Source organism: Tachysurus fulvidraco, chromosome 23, assembly GCF_022655615.1.
Source record: "Tachysurus fulvidraco isolate hzauxx_2018 chromosome 23, HZAU_PFXX_2.0, whole genome shotgun sequence".
NCBI lineage: Eukaryota > Metazoa > Chordata > Actinopteri > Siluriformes > Bagridae > Tachysurus > Tachysurus fulvidraco.
In genome coordinates this window covers 15,149,299-15,169,874 of record NC_062540.1, presented here as the reverse complement: position 1 = coordinate 15,169,874, position 20,576 = coordinate 15,149,299, and the positions used below count along the sequence as shown (strand labels likewise).

General features: G+C 37.9%; 2 protein-coding genes across 3 annotated transcripts in view; one reads left to right on the top strand and one right to left on the bottom strand.

Moving 5' to 3' along the window:
• Positions 1 to 1,326: 1,326 nt before the first annotated feature.
• Positions 1,327 to 5,845, top strand: tnfrsf9a (tumor necrosis factor receptor superfamily, member 9a). The gene is made up of 8 exons (XM_027170407.2): positions 1,327 to 1,441; positions 1,822 to 1,959; positions 2,291 to 2,410; positions 2,610 to 2,747; positions 2,993 to 3,065; positions 3,169 to 3,263; positions 3,954 to 4,109; positions 4,316 to 5,845. The coding sequence occupies exons 2-8, from the start codon at positions 1,824 to 1,826 to the stop codon at positions 4,438 to 4,440; spliced, it is 843 nt and encodes a 280-aa protein (XP_027026208.1). The 5' UTR covers positions 1,327 to 1,441; positions 1,822 to 1,823; the 3' UTR covers positions 4,441 to 5,845.
• A 342-nt stretch (positions 5,846 to 6,187) lies between these two features.
• ccdc187 (coiled-coil domain containing 187) overlaps positions 6,188 to 20,576 on the bottom strand; it is a 24,909-nt gene continuing 10,520 nt past the window's right edge. The window contains exons 3-13 of one of the 2 annotated variants that reach the window (XM_027170406.2): positions 17,742 to 17,804; positions 17,173 to 17,302; positions 16,882 to 16,972; positions 12,965 to 13,043; positions 10,799 to 11,950; positions 10,132 to 10,241; positions 9,851 to 9,928; positions 9,620 to 9,754; positions 7,298 to 7,386; positions 7,121 to 7,209; positions 6,188 to 7,031 (exon numbers count right to left, since the gene is read on the bottom strand). In XM_027170406.2, the coding sequence (XP_027026207.2) occupies positions 6,880 to 7,031; positions 7,121 to 7,209; positions 7,298 to 7,386; positions 9,620 to 9,754; positions 9,851 to 9,928; positions 10,132 to 10,241; positions 10,799 to 11,950; positions 12,965 to 13,043; positions 16,882 to 16,972; positions 17,173 to 17,302; positions 17,742 to 17,804 (2,168 nt within the window). In that variant the 3' untranslated portion in view covers positions 6,188 to 6,879. The remainder of the gene's footprint in view (positions 7,032 to 7,120; positions 7,210 to 7,297; positions 7,387 to 9,619; positions 9,755 to 9,850; positions 9,929 to 10,131; positions 10,242 to 10,798; positions 11,951 to 12,964; positions 13,044 to 16,881; positions 16,973 to 17,172; positions 17,303 to 17,741; positions 17,805 to 20,576) is intronic. The other variant, XR_003444330.2, reaches the window with a different exon arrangement.

Genomic DNA, 20,576 nt, shown 5'->3' with positions numbered 1-20,576 from the left:
TGTAAATATTTCATATATTTATCCAAGTAGGACTCATTTTTAAATGATCTATTGGGTTATATTTTTGCAAAGTAGGATTGATGATTTCTGACTTGAACCTGTCTCTGATCTATTGGCAAAAGTACATTGTTAGTCATGGGTGTTCATTTTGTTAAATACAGCCTTGTTCACAAATAATATCAGCATAATATCTGAGTTGTCTTTTCTTTCTGCATGGACAACATCTGACAAGAAGTCTAATCTGTGGTGCAATGAATGAATGAATGAATGAATGAATGAATGAATGCGCAGATGAATGGATGAATAATGAATGAATGAATGAATGAATGAATGAATGAATGAATGAATGAATGAATGAACAAATGAATGAATAAATGAATGAATGAAAGAATGACTTAACGAATGGATGAATGAATAGATGAGTGAATGAGTGAATGAATGAATGAATGAATGAATGAATGAATGGATGGATGGATGGATGGATGGATGGATGAATGACCAGATAAATGGATGAATGATTGAACAAATGAATGAATTAATGAATGAGTGGATGAATGGATGGATGGATGGATGGATGGATGGATGGATGGATGGATGGATGGATGGATGAATGAACAAGTGAATGAATGAATGAATGAATGAACGGATGGATGGATGGATGGATGGATGGATGAATGAACGAATGAACAATTGAACAAATGAACAAATGAACAAATAAATGAATGACTCTTTTAAGACATAAGACTCTTGATTTGACAGTAATTTGTAGTGACATAGAGTTTCATCTAAAATTATTGTAGTCACAGTGTTGGTAGCTAATAAACTAACATGTCAGTGAAGAGTTGAACTCTATTTTTCAGCACTTTACAGATGTGTTAGACTAGAAACCTCAGACTGCTCGTTATATGACTAATCACTGTGTCAGGGTGTGTTGGAATAAGACTACGGAGAATTTCAGAGTTCTTTGTTTTAAACGAAGACGCTGTTTTGTCTCCATAAAAGTAAAAAAAAAATAACATCATTGACATTAAATCCCTACTTTATTACTAATAAATATTTAATGTTGTTTGTGAGATAAACCCGTTTTAAATAGTAGTCTATTTTAAGTACAGTATATGGTCGAGTCTATTTATTTATTCTTTTAGGGTTATATATGGATGGATGTATATATATATATATATCGGTATCACTTTCGTTTTGGAGTTCGTTTATTACTTTTTAAAAAATAAAAATATGCTGCTGAATGAAAACACACACACACACACACACACTCGGAAGCCCCTCCCCGCTCGCCCCGCCCCTCCCCGCCTCGTCCCGCCCGTGTCTCTTTATTTAAGCTTGTTCACGTTGATCAGTTTCATTGCGCTATGAGCGTTACCGAGTCGCTGAGTCTCTCTCACCTCCTTTAACTTTCTGTCAAGGACCTCATCGTGAATCACAAGTAAGAGTTTCCATGTTTAACAATTCTATAATAAGGCTTCATTTGTATTGTAAACTTTTGTTAGTAACTACATAGTTTTTTTTTTTTTTTATTGCATTTTTGCTGAATTGGACGGTTGGAGATTTTTTCTTGCAAATCTATTCATGATGTATGCAAATCTTTAATTATTCATGATGTATGCAAATTTTTTATTGTTCATGATGCATGCAAATCTTTTATTAAAAGTTAGTAATAAATGTAATGTTAGTTTTTTTTTGTCCTTTTTTTAAATCCCATTCTTCTGTTTAAACGAGGCAAGTATAAATATGTTTTGAGTTTGAGGCCAGTCATTATTTTGTTAAGATGAGTGATATCCTTTAAAGTGCTATATTCTTTTACAGACATGCAACTCATTCAGCTGAGACTGTGTCATGTTCTACTCATCATCACTACATTATACACCACTGAGGCAGTAACACAAGGATGTGAGGACTGGAAACCGTCAAGTCAAGGTGTCTGCTGTCATCGATGCCGCCCAGGTAGGTTTAATATAACAAAGCTTGAAGAACTTTGTTCAGCAATCCTAGTGCCATTTACTAATAAAAAACACACACACACATAAAATAACAGAAACTGATGTATAAAACATATATATTTCCACTGACTAGGTTAGGACAATGACCCAAAATTGGGTTGAAAATCCTTTTTTTTTTTTTTAACCTAATTTTAGTTGCAGGCTGATGATAACATGCTAAACATAAACAAGTCCTTAAAACGGTGTGAACCTCTTAATGTCCAAATAACTAATCAACCCTGATTTGTGTGTGTGTGTGTGTGTGTGTGTGTGTGTGTGTGTGTGTGTGGTTTAAGGGAACCACTTGGTATCGGAATGTGGACCAGACCACAGAACACTCTGTACACCATGTGGACCTAATACTTACACAAATCATCCAATGGCTCCGCACTGCCAAAGATGCATGCAGTGTATAGGTATGATGTCTAGCATTTATTCTGAGCCTAGATATAATTACAGATATTTTATATTTATTATTATTATTATTATTGGAATTAGTAGTAGTAGTAGTAGTATACAATAAATTCTATTTTCCATCATTTACACAGCATCCAAAACTGTAGGAACAGAAACAAACTTGAATTAATGTGAGCTTGTTGATGCACCTTCTTACAGATCCGCAAATCCAAGTGAAACCCTGCAACAGCAGTGCAAACACCGTGTGTGGATGCAAACCTGGATTTCGCTGTGGAAATCAGGAGTGTACCTACTGTGTGGATGAGTGCACAAAGGGTCAAGAGCCAACAGATGAACGTAAGAATCTTTTAGTAATACTTATCTTATTTGCATTATAGACCACAACCCCGACTTCTTATTTGCATTATAGGACAACCCCCCCCCCCCCCCACACACACACACACACACCCCCAAACACACACTCACAGACACTCACAGACACACATTTGAACCCATATATTTCAACGCTGGTCAAAAGATATTACTTTTTAATATATGAACAGAAGTTGTATAAGTAATTGCATTTTTTTGCATACAAACAGGGGATTGTAGAAAATGCCCGGATGGAACCTTCAATGATCAAATCCACAGTGCGTGTAAACCTTGGAGCGAAAGGTAGCTCTTACTTACAATATATTGTCTTTTTTTTTTTTTTTTTACAAACAAAATGAGATAAACATAATTATGGCTAATATGTATCCTCTGTTCTGTTATCTAGTTGTCCTAAAGGAGAGAAAATTCTTGCCAGTGGTAATGAATTCAGCGACATAACCTGCATCAAGGCAATAGTTACAACATCCCCAGCCTCGGATGGTAGGAGACACACTCCTGAATACTGAATCAATATATACTGGAATTTAACAGAGCTGTTACAGTAAATACTTGAATTCTATTGGTCAGAAAGTGTGTCGATTCAAAGTGTCATTAAAAAAACCAAACAGGCGATCTGACAATAGTTTCTGCAAATCACAAATTTATAGTAAAACACATTTTAATACATGATTGTTTATAGAGTAAGGGAACTTCCACAGGGAATGTGTAGGGAAAAGTTGACAGTCAGGGGAAAATATTCAGTTTAGAGGACATTGCAAAGCAGTTTTTTTTGCAGACGTAATGTTACTGTAACTATATCCTCTAAAGTGTACAATGGTCTTTAGTGTTCGCAAATTTCTGTGGAATAAGAGCCAAAAATATGTGAATACCTAACCATCAAAAAACATATGTGGTTTCCCAAACTGTTGCCATAATTTTACACAGACTGGTCCAGGATTTCTTGGTCTGCTTTAGAATTACAGTTCCTTTTCACTGGAACTAAAAACTTGTTTCAGCATGACATCATGCCTTCGAGGAAAATTGATCACAAATGTGGAATGTCTTCCAGCAGAGTGGAATTTATTATAACAGATTATTATAAATAGTAAAAGCTATTAAATAAGCACCAGGTTCAGGTGTCCACATACTTTTGGCCATGTATATACTAATGCTTTTTTTTCTTCTTCACAGATTACTCTATATATCCAGTCATTGGATTTTTCACTGGCAGCTGTGCACTCGTGACCACTATCATTTTATTGCTGTGGTTCACCTATAGAAGAACAAAAAACAAAATAAAGATCACATTAATTGGCAAGGATACAAAACCAACTACTCCAACCCAAGGTAGTATTCAGGTTCCTTCAAAAAGCTTTTACAAATACACTTTGCACTTTCAAGTCAAAATGAAGAGACAAAGAAACCAAAGCTTCTTGACCTGTTCTGACTCTGCCAGACTGGCTGACATAACATTGAAATAACAGCTGAAAAGATTGTTCTTTTATTATAGGATACATTTAATTTTAACCCTGGAATTCTTTTTATGCTTTTAGGAGAGCTGACTATTATGATGGTAGAGCATGAAGAAGCCTGCAGTTTCCATCGGCCGGAACAGGAGCAAGGTGGCAGCTCTGATTCCATCAACACACAAGACTCTGAAACAAAACTCATAGTGTGAGCTCAATGGATTATTTTGTGCAGTTTTTGCTCATGCGGAACTCCATGGATATTAAACCTGGTGCTGTTTATGCATAAGATGGAGCGTTTGACAGAGAAACAGGTGAATTTCCTGGCATACCATTTACATATGGAAAGTCCTAACTGAGACCTAATGAAAATAGTAGGCTAATATGCCAAACGTTGAAGTGAGATATTTTGAGCAGTATATGCAACCAGCAAGAGCGAGAAAGAGAGAGGCTTGCTCTTTGGTCACGTAGGAGTCTTGTGAACACTTCTTATAGATGTGGGCGTCTCCTACAGACAACTTCGTCATACTTGTAAGTCACAGACGTTTTGAAATACCCTGGTGGGCTTCCCCTGGTTTTCTGCTTTAAATGGCAATATTTTAAATGTCTCGTTTTAGAGATTTGATCTGACCATGCTTTGGAGGAAGATGGTTTGAAAACAATTTAATTTTTATTGCTAAACTTCTTGGCATTGGCAACATGTTTTCTCGTCTTCTGAGAAGATTTATTTGGTAACACTTCTTTAGAAATCCAAAGCACAGGGACTCATCATGTGTAAAGTTTCTGCTGATTTCACAGATGTAAATACAATATTTTAAAATTGTGTAATGTACAATGGGAATTTTGAAACTTTCTGGAACAAAGCCCAGGGAATGTGCTAAGGGTTCAGGGCTTCCCCTGAGAGAACTTTTGTGGTATAGATCAGTGAGAAGCAAATGAGTAAAAGAGGATTTGGTAGAAATGAAATCGTGAATTAAAAACAAATGTTTGCCACATTCCAATGCAGAAAGCAAAACTATGATATCCAGCGGTTTTATTGTATTTAGTACTTTCGGTGACTCAGTGAATGAATGTGTGTGAGTCACATGGCATGACGAGGCTTAATATCAACAATTGCATTTCTTATTAACTACTCATACCTTTAGCATGCTTGAGTCACCCGAGTTTATATTCTTTCTCTTGACTTTAAAAAGAATAATCCCGGTTCTTTTCGAGGTAGTATTTTGGGAAAATCCACCTATACCTGCTGGCAAAACCCAGCTCTGTTTGTTTCAGATAACTACATTAAGAGTGTAATCTTAACCCAACTTAATGTTTAGTAGAAGAATATGTAGCACTGTCCTTCTACCAGCAAACAAAACCAGTTAGGGATCCCCCAGTGAACGCTCTGCAAAGAATACTAACCCGAATACTAACTCCAATACGCTTAATGGTTATGGTTACAGTCATAATTATCAAGTCAAACGATCTTTCGATCAAAGCCATGCTGATGTTTTTTGGACAGAGTCAATCCCACTGAATATGTATTACACAGTTTTCATTGTTAAATGTTTTATACAATTTTTTTACTCAAAATGTACGTGCAATATAATTCTGCTAAATAAAAATTTTTTTTTACAAAAGTCCATTTTTTTTCTTAAAGGTGTTTAGCTGCATTTGAATACAAGGAGCGCAATCCTGGGAACAACTTTACAGTGAGAGAAAGAAACATTTGTGTGTTACTCTTTACATCCATTTATAAATCTGTAAATCATTCTGTAAAATGGTGCTTTCAAAGTTTATGGACGAAACACTGGACTGGATGAAACTGAACAAATCTAGTAAACACGTAACTTATTGAGATGTAAATTATATTCATGAGCCTTAAAGGGGAAATTCCAATTCCAGTAACTGCTATTTGAAAGTAAAATGATTTACTTGAACACAAGAATGAACAAAGAATAAAAAAAAGACAAATTCTTTATATATATATATTTTTTATATATATATATATCAGACTCCATAGCTTGTGTAAACAGTGTAGCAGAATATGATTCTCCAAACATCTTCAGGCAGTAACAAGACAGAAAAACAGTTGAGAATACACCATCATTTCTACACTGAGAACCATTTTTAATCAGGGTTAAACTGTACTGTATTTCAGGAGCACAATGATAGGGCAAACTTTCAGTTCTGTAAACATAAGGGAACAAAAGGAAGACTAAGCCACATTTACAGTGTAGATAATGACAGACAGGAAGCATGAGGTAAACTGAAAATACTGAGACAGGGCTGGACCAACTAATTTCTAGGTTATTTAGGTACACTGAAGTTTTTAGGGTGGGATTTCTCAGACACTCAGATCCCTAGGGTCCATCTCAGTCCCTTTGCCAGCTGCACAATGTGCTAAAAATGAAAACTGACACAATAGCACACCGGTTTATTCCCAATGCCCCTGGAGACAAAAGGTAAGTAGCTTTATGCCTTTGTGTAGTGTCCCATAAGACTCCCTGTCCCCAAATATTTCAAGGAAAGCAAAAGTAAAAGTAAAAAACAAAACTAAAATGAATCACTCTTTGATATGCCCCTACTTTTATCTGTTGCTGTAGTGTTCAACCTTCCCTGATACTGTGTTCAGTAATAACACAACCGACAGATCCAGGTGACTGACATCACTGCTGTTTACAGTTCTCTTTTGATTTAGAGTTCTCCTTTTTCTCTTTAGACTTTGCACGTACTGCCTTCTCATTATGTCGCTTAGTTGGTGCCACGAACGCAGGCTCCTCGCATGACCATGCCTGTGGCGTTTGGATTTCGCTGGTGCCTGAAAACACAGTATGCTTTATTTACTATAAATCTTAGCATAAAATATAGTAATGATGGTTGAGAACAACAACAAAAAAATAACATTACCAGAAATACTCTGTACTGCTTGCACATCATCTTTCCGTTGAAAGGTTGGATCCAGGTCTTCAGCGACATTCCTGAAGGGATGCTGCTGCCTACACAGACAGAAGAGTTCATTCATTATCGTTAATGGATAATGCAGATGGGAAAGACAGAAGAATATTGTACTTAAATTTTATTTACAAAGTGACTGGACTTGGGAGTTGGCGTTCTAGAGAGCACTCGTCGCCAGGAGACATAAGCCCCTCGGAGTTCAGTCTCTCCCTTGACATCTGGCAAAAAGAAAATTATTTCTATGCAAATCCTTAAAAGATGATGAACAATTTGTAGGCTTTTTGTTTTCCATTATATTATTTTCTTATATCTGAAAGTATTTATTACAGAAACAACTGTATTATCAGTTAAGTGAAGAATATATTAGTTCATTTTGATGACAGTAAACTAATTGTAGACCAAAAACCAAACTGCTGCCCAGCAATCCCCATTGCACAGGGTATATTATTTGACTAAAGTACCAATGTATCCTGAATCCAATTTTATAACTGCACTACACTGAGTAGATTATAATAGTCCTTTTTAATAATAGTCCATAGAGAACTCCATGTAAAATTGGACCTTATTTGGTTTCTGTCTGTTTCTGCTTTCTCCTTCACGTCACTCTGACAAAATAGAGTTCATTCTGGCTCTAAATAAGAGAGGTGATTTTTGCTCCCAGACATTATTTGAAAATGAAAAACAAAAAGAAGCAAAGACAGATTTAAAGCCATATTTCCATCTAAAATCATATGATTATCTAAATAGGTAAATCACTGAAGACATTTCATCGTTATTTATACTCATAATCCTAATGCCGCCTTTAGAGGTGTGAATTATGTTGGACATGTTGAAAAGCGACGTGAGCGACTTGTTAATAAAACAGACTCAAGGCAGTCAGAAAATTAATTGTGCATTTCAATTCAATTCAATTCAAGTTTATTTGTATAGTGCTTTTTACAATGGGCTTCATCTCAAAGCAGCTTTACAGAACATAAACATAGAACAGAAGGTAAACATAAGGAGAAAAAAGAATTAATATAGTATGAGGTAACATTTTCCATAGTGACTACACTGTGTCCAAGATTAGTTTCTCGGGTCGAGTTTGCTTTGACACCACACTTGTACACGTATATCTTTCTGCGTGGGATTGTTAGAACACTTTGTTTTTTTTCCCACAACCTCCCAAAAACATGCTGGTATTTGGACTTTCTAAACTAAATTGCCTCTTCATGGGAATGAATGCAAGCCCTCCCTCCCTTCCTCCTTTCCTCCCTCCCTTCCTCCTTTCCTCCCTCCCTCCCTCTCCCTGTGTGTGTGTGTGTGGTGCCTTTTATCCTGACCATGTGTTTTCAATAGATCATCAGTTCCAAATAACATCTAGATGGGGTTATTTTACAGCTATTTTTAAGAGTAAACTACTTTCTGTAGCACAGCACATTGGGAATGTTGTGATGTGGGGAATGTTAGAGTTGTGCTGACTAGAAATCATGCATATTACACCCTGAACAAAATGCATACTGGTCTTTATTTAATAAAAGTCTGGACTGATTTTGTTGTTGATTTTGATGTTGGTCTATTTTCTCTTTGGTGATTGATTCCCACAGGGACCTGCTGACGGCGGCACCAGTTGGATGTACAATATGCCTCTATGTAAGATTTACCCGTATGTTTTGCTGCCACCTGGTATTTTGAAAGACAGAAATCCCTTAAATTTGATATTCATTAACTCATTAAGACAAAATCCAGATAAATCTGCTTCCGAGGTTTGTCTTAAGACCGTGCATCTTAAAAGCCATCTTTCTGCAAATCATTCATGCAATATCTTTTGTAAATTCTGTCCGCATTTATCAAATGAAGGCCAATAAAATCCATGCATGAAACTTATTGAACTTATTTTGCGAAAAACTGTGGAATAAAAGAAGTGAAAATCATTAACAGTTATTAAGGGTCAAGTCTACAGTTGCCCTTATGGACGAAACATAAAAGGTTAAGTTAAGTCACACGCTGTGTTAGAACAGGAAAAACATGTACATCGCAGGGTTACTAAAGCACTTCGAACTATACATAGATATTAGACATGATCAAACTTCCTACACTGAATACTAAATAAGTCTTCACTTCCCATTCTCATGTTTATTGCCAGTAAACAGAAAGTGTTGCTAGGGTGTTATCCACCATCAATTATAGAGTATATCATGCAATAACCTTTAGACCTTTTAGTAAAGACTGGAGGACAGATCTTTTAACAGAACAGTCATCCAGTCTTTACTAAAAGGTCTAAAGGTTATTGCATGACATACTCTACAATGGTGGATATATATATATATATATATATATATATATATATATATATATATATATATATATATATATAAACCATATTAGCAGTTGACTTCATGAATACAGGATGTTACACCGACTTTGTGATCTTTAGCTGTTCTAAATGTTAGTGTAGGTGGGCAGTGTTACCTGTCTGTCATTGACCTCAGTGTTATCATGCGCATGACTCATTTCCCCGTACCCTCGCCCAGAGCCACTCTCTTCCAGCTCTTGAGACCGCAGCTGTGCCTTTATCTCTTGCTTCTGCATGAAGCGAGCAATCTCCTGTAATAAAGCAATCTAAATTAGCAATGATCCCATAGCAATGAATGTGATTAGCAAACTGTCTAGTAAGACACGTGTATGTTTGATCCTGCTTGCCTCATCCTGAGCAACCTGTGCTACTGTAAAGTCTCCTTTTGGGTAAGATCTCTCTAAAGGAGCAGCAGATGCAAGATCCTGAGAATAAAGCAGATAAAAACAATGATGGGCATGTAAGATTGACCCACTACTTTCCAGAGAAGTGAAGTCCAAAGGAAAAGCAGTACATGAACACATGAGTAAAGGATAATCAAGCCGTAGAATGCCTGGATGTTATTAAATAAGTATTTAAATAAAGTTTTAAAAAACTAACATTTATTAGATAATTCAATATTTTTTACCACTCTGAGCAACTCCTCTTCCTCTGCCTGTAGCCTGTGGGCAAGTTCTTCATCCTGCAGGACCTGCCTAAGTTCGCCCAAATCCAGAGAGGGCCTGTTCACCCTCTCTCCTGTGTGGGAAAGAGTTGAGTCAAAGGCAGAAAGAATGGGTGATAGGTGTGAAATTAAGACCTAGAAGCTTTTACAGCCCACCACCTGCAGCATGTCATCTGAAGATACACACACACACACACACTCTCACACGGTTCAAAGTGGGGGGGATTCTGCATGATGTCATATCAATACTAAGAATGAAGTAGGAGGTATGTTTTTTTCCCCACAGGTCCAATTATGACCTTAAAGCCAAGATCACACAAAGTCCCCTCTTATAAACATATGACACAACACCAGTCTATTACCAAAACAAAAGCATTAAGGGTCTAGAGATAGACTCACAGAGCATCCATACAAGCTGGGATATGAATCAAAAAGAAAGTCAACATCCAAAGCAAAGGAGAGAAAAAGAGCAAAATAGTCACCTATTAATTATAAAGCAAATTAGTAAAATATCAAGGAACCCTCAAACACATGGGGGCCAAAATGTTGGGGCAGATCTCGGAGATGATTAAGAGAAATGAGCAGGTAAAGAGAGAGCATCGCAGCCCTCAGGCAGGTAGAGCTTGGTTACCTGCTCCAGTAGAGCGCCCCCTGTGAGGTACACTGAGGCTGCGCTGGGGGTGCCTTGGTGCACGAGTCTCCACCCTTCTTCTTTCCCTTTCCGTGTCCTCCTCCTCTTCTTCAGTACTCGACCTGTCCTCCTGATAACCCTGCCATCGCTCACTCCTCACACGTCTCCTGCTAGGTTCTCCACGGTACCGTCTGCTCTCTTCTCCCTCCTGCCTCCACCCCTCCCTGAGAGAGTGTGTATGGGGCCTGTGCTCTGCTCGAACCCTGCAGCTGCCCTCCTCCCGCCTTCCCCCTTTTCTGAGCCTGCAACAAACTTCCCCTTCCTCCCCTCTCTCATGTGACAAGGAATTCCTCACTACATTACTCCTCTCATGTCTGCAAGCTGTGTTTACTTCATCCAATGATGTTCTTCTGTCTACCTGAACATCACCTTGAGAAGGCCTCATGGTAGAGCTCCTTAGTTCCCTTTCTCCGCCATGATTTTCCTCAAATGCTCTACGATTATTAATATAAAAGTTATGGCGCATCTGGTCATCCTGAAAGCGCACATGCCTTTTTCCATCCCCTGATTTCCAGTCGCTACTGCTGTAAAGTCTCACACTTTCGCTGTTATTGTACACGGAGCGCCTTTTTCTTTCCACCTGGCCCACTTGGTATCCCTGCCACGTTCGGCTGTTTCCCTCTCTCATACTGCTGTGGCGGGACAGTCTTGCCCGTTGCTCACCACGCCGCTCCAATGCATGCTGCCGCTGGCTTAGGATTCTTTCCAGTTTATAGACGGGCTCAAAGAGTTCATCTTCAGAACTGTAACTTAGATAGCCCTGCTCACTCAGGTCATTCTTTATGAGTCGGACAACGTCACCCCATCCTCCATGAAGATGCCCAGATGTGCTGCTCTGGCTGGCAAAGCTACTGCGGCTTTGTCCCGATCGTCTCCTGAGAGGTAGCTGACGCACAGGCTGATGTCTCTGCTTAGCAGTGTCTGCATACTCCCTATTAAAAGGCCTCCTATGTTCACAGTGGTCAGCCTCATAATCTGAGGTGGAAGGAGAGGGAGAGCGCGCCTGGCCATGCCAGGCCAACTCTTCCTCTTCGCTGGAGAGGGGCAGACTAGGCTGATGTGTGTTTGGTGACCTGATGGTGCGGCCATTCTCTTTTGTTGTGCAAAACATGCAAACACAAGGTAGTAGATTGTGGGTGAAGGTGGTTAGTGGTTAAGCAAGTAAGATCAGGGGTGCAAGCCAAAACACTGTTAAGTGCATCAAAAATGGTTATTTAGCAAACGCTAACAAGTTTACAAAGACATTACACCTATGAGGTCACAGGCAAACAAAAACAACTTTAACTTTGGGCACAACAATAAAAGGACAACTTGTCTTATGAAAGTCAGTAAATGTGGGGTGAGAGAGATAGCAGAAGAAACATGCTAAGATGTTAGCAGCGCTAACAAAAATCTCCTAGACAGTTTAATTAAGACTTTAGATATAACCATCTTTATCATCATCATCATCAGCTCTATTAAAAGTGTGCTACCTTTTCACACATGCAATCCTTTTAATAATAGTCACAGTGGTTTACTTCTTGTATTTGTTTAATGTCCTTTCAGTGACAGCATTATATTATGAAGGTCTTGAAAGTTGGAAGGGTTGCAACTGATGTGAATGAACCGAAAGTGGTGTGAAAGAGTCACGTTTCATTAAACAAAACGCATTATTCGCAGCCATGAATGACAAACATGTTAGTCACTATGTAGTTACAGTAAATAGACTGATTGATACTGTGAATGCTGGGGCTTGTGAATTACCCTTTAATATACTGTACACTGGCCTGGTGGAGAATTTCTGATTGGAAGTGAGGCAGAAAGGAGTGGAGGAGAGGTCACATGTGGGAGACCTTAGAAAACTCCGTCAATGTGTGGGTTCGGTTCATTCAGTATGAAGGCCAGCATGACTGTGTGCACACACATTTCTCATTTCACTATTGCATTAGTAAGACTGTAGATGTATTATCAAGAAGCCACATCAAAGTCATCATGGCCCATGATGTAACACAGGTCAGGCTGCCATGTCCCACAGACCTTTCAGAATTGTGTCAACAAATGACTGATGGAGGTTTATCAAAAGGTATTACAGCCAACACAGAGAAAATACAAAGCCAGCAGTTCTACCTCTAGCACCTGTTCTTCGGCAGCTGTTCCTCTGTCTGATGTATAACTCTTCCTCTTCCTGTATTTGCTTTGCTATTTCCTGTAAAAATAAAAAGAGAGTGGGGGCAAATATAATGACTAATCCAACAGTGCAAATTACAGTCAACTTATAATCTTATATAGTTCATATATCTTATGTATGTATGTATGTTTGGTTTTATCATCTGGTTCTGTGTCTAGCTTTGGGTTATAATCCAGTATTGTAGCTCTTATGTAATAGCAAAGCATTAACCACAATACATGCAACTTAAATAGTTATCTGCTGCCTCTCTGAGAAGAAGCAGCTTAGCGGAGAAGTGCGCTTGTGGTTGTTACTATAAAAAAATATGCCGTTCTCCCACACATACTGAGAGACAACACAGTAGAATGCCTACGCACAAGACAGCTTAAAGCGTGACGTCAGCAGTGGAATTTCCACACTTAATCATGAAAGGGTCGAAGCCTTTGCGAACCTTGCACTTTAAGCCCACCATGAAGCTGCCACAAGCACATAAGTGTGGAACAAGCACAAGCTGTAGTGGTTGTGTACCACCTTTATGTGCATAGTCGTACGTATATATGGGGGTGTTGGTGTGAGGCAATCAAGTTAACGGTTAGGACTTCCCCCTAAATTTTCCATCAGACGTCTACATTTACAGTCAATATTTTTACAAAAAAACCCCAAAAAAACCAAAACAAAACAAAAATGTTAATTCCCTGAAATGCAAATTTATCAATTTTAAAATAAAGGTGCAATTATGCGTATATACACACCCTACAACACTTAACCACCTACATATACCAGGTCTCTTGTGAATTAGTCTACACCAAAAACCTACAGAGGAGTTTTTTTTTCCCACATTAGTTTTTAGTCAATAGTAATTTCACACACGTTTAATAAGTTAAAGCAGGTAACTTCATGAGTGGTCTTTACTATGTACATATCTACATTAGCTGTATGTAAAGAAATGGTACGCCATCCATTTTAAAACCTTTTACAAGGTTTTAAACATTTTAAAATTCTTTCTACATTTGAATATGTTTTTTCAGAATATATTTTTACATATGCTACAAATACTGTGCAGGAAACAGCAGCTAAAATATACAAAATTGCCCACAAGATGTCAGTGTAGTACTTGGGGGAGACAGTTTAGCAGATATCCGACACAATGAAAACTTATAATAAAAACAGTAAAAAAATAAAGAAATAAAATAAACACACACACACATATATATAAACAGCCATATTAAAATAAAATAACAGAAACCAAGCTGAACTGGTTCAATATCTAAGAAAATAAATAAATACGTTCATCTTTGTCTTTTCCCACCCTTCAGCCAGCTCTCCTACAAAATTTCGACAGATACCAAACTGGGAGATAAAAGGCTAAAATGTGTTTCCTCCATCATAACCATTAAGCCAGGCAATCTATATATTGAACACACTGTTAATGGGTAACTACAGATTCTAGCCTCGGTGGGGAAAAAAACAGCCATCTCTGAAACAACAGTTAACGTGTGTTTAAACCACTGAAATCTTGAATCCGATTGGACTACTTTTCTGTAACAGCAGTTCTGACAGTAGTGAGACTGGAATTCACTCATCGGCAGTAATTCACTGGGTTTTTATTAACACACACGTTCTAATAAGTTATCGGTGCATGCGGAGTCAGGGGTAAAACTATTTTTTTTCCCGCTTTGGAAAACTGTTTTGGTTTTCGGATGTTCAACAACATGAACGTATCAGCTTTTAACACACATCCCCTTAGCTGATTAATTTCCTGTTACAGCTCACCATTGAGTTATGCTTTACACCTTAGTTTAGTTTACAAATACCTTTGACTTAAGAATTTATAAACGCCTACACTTTTCAAAATATATGATTCACTCTTTAAAGACTCACTTGTAATGAGATTCACTCAGAGTTCTATCATGTTTTAGAAAGCTTTGGAAACCTTTTTCTATTCTTTTACAGAGAAACGCGATGAATTCTTCTACATGGTTATCACAGACAATAGGCAAAGTCACTAGATTTTTATTAAAAATACTTGAGTATTGGTTTAAGACATACAGATGGTTTCTCACTAAGAAGCGAGTGGCATGGAAGTGGGCAGAAATCGACATGCTGCTCTTCTTGTCCGAGCAGCCTGCCACGTTGTTTTTGAACATGGATGCAATGGAAAACTGGAAAAGAAAAAAATGTGAGCTGGCAAATCCTGTTATTTTACTAAGATCGACTGGAGAAGTTGTTTCCCTTTCAGGATGTGCCTTAAATTTGGCTATCTATCAATTGTTAAAGTGACTGTAATACTGCACTACAAACAGAGACCTTTAAATATCCACTGGAGCACAACTTGGCTTTAAACAACAGGCACAGAGTCAAGAACCATGGGATTTGGCTCACAGAAGAAGCACATATGCCAAGTCATCCTCCACAGAGAAGCATTTAAAGTTTTCTTTTTAAAACAATTAACTAACCCTGCAGCGTCTGCACTGTATGCTGAACCAGCAAATGTTCCCCTGTGCTCATGACTCTGCCTGCAAGCGTGGCAGGCACATAAGCTGTATGGTTTAGATGACACATCCAGTTGGAACGTGAGTTTTAATTAACACAACACAGCAGGTTATAAATATCTATAATTAACGCATCAGAATGCCTCTACCGACTCTATGCTGGCCTATCAGGGACAATAATCTTCAATAAACCATCCTCAATAAGCAGAAATAGATCAAACTCAGTGTTAAGAAACAACCAGCATGAAATTCTTTCAGCAAGTGTGTACACGTTGAGACCTGTGGTCTATACGGTGGCGGAATTTCAAATTATACAAGTCAGTTCAAGACGGAAACCAAGCAGATAAAGATTGACACCTCGATTATATCTCTGAGACTGAATTAAATCCTATTTCATATATAAACCACAAGATCACAGGACCCTCTGTGATTTAGTGCCAAAACAGTGTTTATCACCATACAGCATTCAACTGCTTTACACTCCAATCTTCACAGCTACAACCATACGCTGTGTCTGGCTTCAGAAGCAGTTTTTTCCAGAGAAACCTTTCGAAGTATCATAATTTAAAGAAGAAAAATGATTTGTGTTGGCAGGGCCTGAACTGGAGAGGAAAAAAGGACATGGAATATATATATAAAAAAAAAAAGGGCAAAAAATGGGGGCTCAACATTACAGAGAAAATAAAAGCGAACATCATCCATGTCAAAAACTAATTTGATCCCACTTCAGGTAGAAAATGACAATACTGGACCATTACATGCAATCTGAAACTGAAGAATGCACTAGGAGACAGAAAATACACTTGAAAGGAAGCGTATTTTTAAAAAAAAGATAAGTCGGTACGATTTTGGCAAAGCAACAAATCACACATGAATGCTACTTATATAAACTGTGGATAAGGTCAGTTTCTTTTCATTTGTTGCACCAATTTTCCAGAAACCTTTACCCTGCAAGGTTTTAGACATCTTTATAGAGACAGAAACTTTTTATGACCACTTTAATTAAACTGCCTCATGATAAAACATGATCGCTGAATAAAGAGATGATAAAAAATAAATAAAACATTTACACTTTATTTCTACACCAAATATAGTTATTGACAGAAAGCCCTATTTTGGCAGAAAATAGGAAAAACTCTTTGGCATCTCCTTTTCACTTTGTTTATTTATTTATTTTTTATGGAACTTTGTGGCTTTGCAGCTATTTCATTTGGAATTGTTAAAAAAAAGAAGAAGAGAGAAACAAGATGAAAACTTTCAGTCAGTGAGCATTCTCTGTTCTGGTTTTTGAGGGTCAGGAGAGTTCCTGGATTATTCAACAATTGGGAAATATGTGCATTTCATTGTGGATTGTGCGGTAGGTTAAAATGAAGGTTTTGCTATACCTCATCTTTTTCTTCCCTCTTCCTCTGTTCTTCAGCAGCACGCTGGATCTCCTCTTGAATCCTGCGAGCGTATTCAGAGTCCTGCTCTTCCCTGCGGCAGAAGATTTTCGCACAAATCAGTGACAGAGCTTCTCCCGTCAAGAGACCTTTTAAAAATTTGATTGTGGACTGAATTTTTACACTTAAAAATCTTTGACTACATGTTAAACGTCTATAGCTATTGCCATAGAGAGAGATAAAGAAGCATGAAATAAAACTAGTTTAGTGAAGTAATGACGTGTGTGAGCTCACAGTTGACGAGTGGTTTGCTCACGAAGCATTTGAGCTCTATGTTGCTCCTCATTTTGAAGCCTCTTGGCTACACGGATGTCTTTCTGAACCAGTTGGTTCCTCTGTACATTGGAACTGTAGAACTGTTCAACTGTAACACACAGATCACGTTATTACCAAAAACTGCCAAATAATATTCAGAAAAACATTAACTTTTGTAACAGCACACTTTGGTTCCTCTATTTCGATGCTTCAATGGTTTCTACTTTTCTACTGAAAACTTTTCAAATAGAAACATTTTAATCAATACCTTTTTGTTTGATGCTGCCAACCCAACCGATTTTCTTCAGGGATATTTAATTAAACTATATTTCAACATTGCTGTTATTAAATAAAGCTTTATTTTTTTTTATATAATTATACAATAATAAAAATTACTTGTGCAGATTCATTATCGACTACAGTGAAGCCCAGCCAGAATAAACCAACATTTTTGCACTAAATTATACCACAAGTATTTGGTAAACACTGGCTTATATCTACAGACCAGCACAAAAAGAACCACACAGTCACAGAGTTATAGGCCTTACTTTCTTGCTCCTGTAGGTTATGTGCCAACGCTCCATCCTCCAGCACTGAGAAATACTGGGACACTGTAGGAACAAGAACAAAAACAAAAACTCATTGTAACGCCGTCCAGGAAAAAAGAACAAGGAGGAGGAAAACAACAGCACATGCTGTGAGTAATAGCTGAGGTTAAGCAGACAGTTCATCTTTCCATCTGTTCTTCACACTTAAGTGTCGTCAGCGCCGTCCTATAAACATACGCCTTTATGAGAAACAACAATAATTTAACACAGACTATTTCACATCAGGATTTGACACTGTGATCATTTGAAAGACACGAAAAAATTACGTTACAGAAATGTTTAATTGGAAACGGACAAGCTCCCATTTAACCTTCAATTGTTAAAGGATACACTGCGTGTTTCATTTAATGATAAAAGTGAAAGCTATGTACAGTCAAATCGTGTCTTAGTTGTCTTTGAGTTTTGTGTGGTACACTTTCATATCGAGGATATTAGTAACGTGAAGTAAGTATATAAATAAAAAAGACGGTGAAATGCTTATTCTGAGAAAAATAGAAGATTGTTATGTCCTCCTGTGACCCATTTTGTTTGTGATTTGCAATTTTTGTTTATGTTGCAACTCAATTTTGGCCAAAACAATAGCCACAAAACATTCCATTAAATGTTTTGCTCTTGTCTCCTGACCAGTATTGTTATGGTGCTGGAACAAAACTGATTCTGCAGTGAAAACAACAGGGTCGCACATAAAGAATTGGCACCTTCTCAGTGGTAAACTCTTGGCTGCTTAAACACATCGGTGCATGAACTGGTTTCCGCTGTTGGTTAAAGTACGTGGCTTCAGTGAAAACCGTTTGTAAAATCACGTCAAAAATTTTCCCCCTAAACTTCCCACAACTTCTATTTTTCCCCAGTGAGGACAGAGTAACCCAGCTCCGGCTAATAAGCACTGCAGTCTCAAAGTTTTCCAGTGAAGAAGACAGAATTTTCAGGACAATTCAACAAATTGAGCCAGTGATAAAGTTACAACACTTTTTCTTGACATATGTTTAACAACATAGAGGACAAACTGCATAAAACTACCAAAGTGATTAACATTTAAACAGTTGAGGATTTGAGGCTACTTAGAAGGAATTTGCCTGCATTGTGTTTTAAACCACAACCGCAAATCAAACAACAGAAGTTGACAAAAAGACGCTTTAAGATGCTGAAAAAAAAAAAATCTCAAATTAGCGATCACCAGGTCTAACAAATCAGCAATTTAGCAAAGTCAGACAAAGACTGCCTTTCCAGGTGTCTCTTGTTCCAAAATAAAACGGTCCTCATTTCATCAATTTCATCACATTTGTGGGAATTAGCCTTCTACACAAAAGCACAATAGAGGAGCCAGGACAGCATCTCTGTTAAAGAGAAGACAGACCAACTACCTAAAATACATCCTTATAATCACACTTAAGCAATTTTACTGACAGGATTACAGGTTTAACCACACCAGAAGACCGGAAGGGAGGGATTCTATTTTAGAGAAGTTTCTAGATTCCTTTCGTGGGTGAGGAGCCTCACCTAACCAACAGAACAGCACACCTAAAAGAAAACCTAAAACACATTCAATATATTTCAATTCGAATAATTATTCTCAAGTGGAGGCCCATAAAACCCTTAACCCTTAGCTGCTTAGCTTCTTTTCTCACTCACTATTTCCATCAATCAGTTAATAAGAAATGGCTCGGCAAGCTGGCGATCTACGAGATGGCGAGTACAATGGCACTGATTGTGGTATCTGCATGAAAGCTTTAAAAGCTGATATATTTAAGCAAAAAGTGCCGATGATTTACGAAAGCTGGACAGACTAAAACACTGAAGTGCTGCTGCACCCACCATCAACAGACAATCGAATGTCAGTATGGGTACAATACACGCCTGGCCGGGTTACTCTGTATTTTATTCTGATAGTATGACGGTAGTTGTGTCCTTGCTATCTAACAAAAAAACCTAACTGATAATATTGCGCTCATCGTAACTTCTTGTGTCTTCTCAGGCAGAAAGACATCTAATCGTGATAGCAGGCCACATAGCACACTTCTTTCACATCTGCCTGCACTGTGATGACAGTTGTGAACTGACCGGCTGGACCTTCTCCAATCCTAATTCAACACAGACATGTTGTGTTGGAAGAGAATTGAACAACGGTATCCTCACACAGATCTATTCTCAGATACAGACTCATAAACAGCTTCTCCGCCGTCCCGCTAGCCGGCCGCAGATTAAACACATCAACTTCCTACTCTGCCCTTCTAAAACCAGACAGTTATAAGAAACTCTGTGATTTAGCACATGGCGCACACACATGCAAACACACACACAAACACACACCCTGTAATCGAAAGAGCAGCTAAAGCCTCAGTCTTAAATAAACCTGGCTGCTCCAATGCTGGCAGTCTTTAATCAGACACTGGCAATTATTGCCATTTTGGATTTGCACTCTGGCACGTCGAGTTTACAGGTTATAGCAAAGTAAGCAGAATAAACTTCTTAAGATCCTTAATTCATGAAAACTAGAGCGAATCATGGAAATAACACATTCACCAGCCAATGTCATGAAGGCTGTGGTTCTTATTTAGAAAAAAGACAACTGAATAACAAAATAACAAAAACAAATCATGACTCAATTACTTACAGAATGCAATTCTTTAGCTAGAGATAGTGACTCAAATGATTTTATATGCTACTAAAAGCACACAGCCGTCAGCCTACATCCCTCAACTCTGCTCTCTGCTCGGCTTAAGATGTGCTGAAGACAAATCTGTTTTACCGTCACCTTTGACCTGTGCAGGTGGG

Bases quoted from the DNA above. Each gene is read 5' to 3' on its own strand.
- tnfrsf9a (XM_027170407.2), top strand. From the start codon at position 1,824: ATGCAACTCATTCAGCTGAGACTGTGTCATGTTCTACTCATCATCACT. The intron at 1,960-2,290 runs GTAGGTTTAATA...GTGTGGTTTAAG, and splicing joins CTGTCATCGATGCCGCCCAG to GGAACCACTTGGTATCGGAA. The intron at 4,110-4,315 runs GTAGTATTCAGG...TTATGCTTTTAG, and splicing joins ACCAACTACTCCAACCCAAG to GAGAGCTGACTATTATGATG.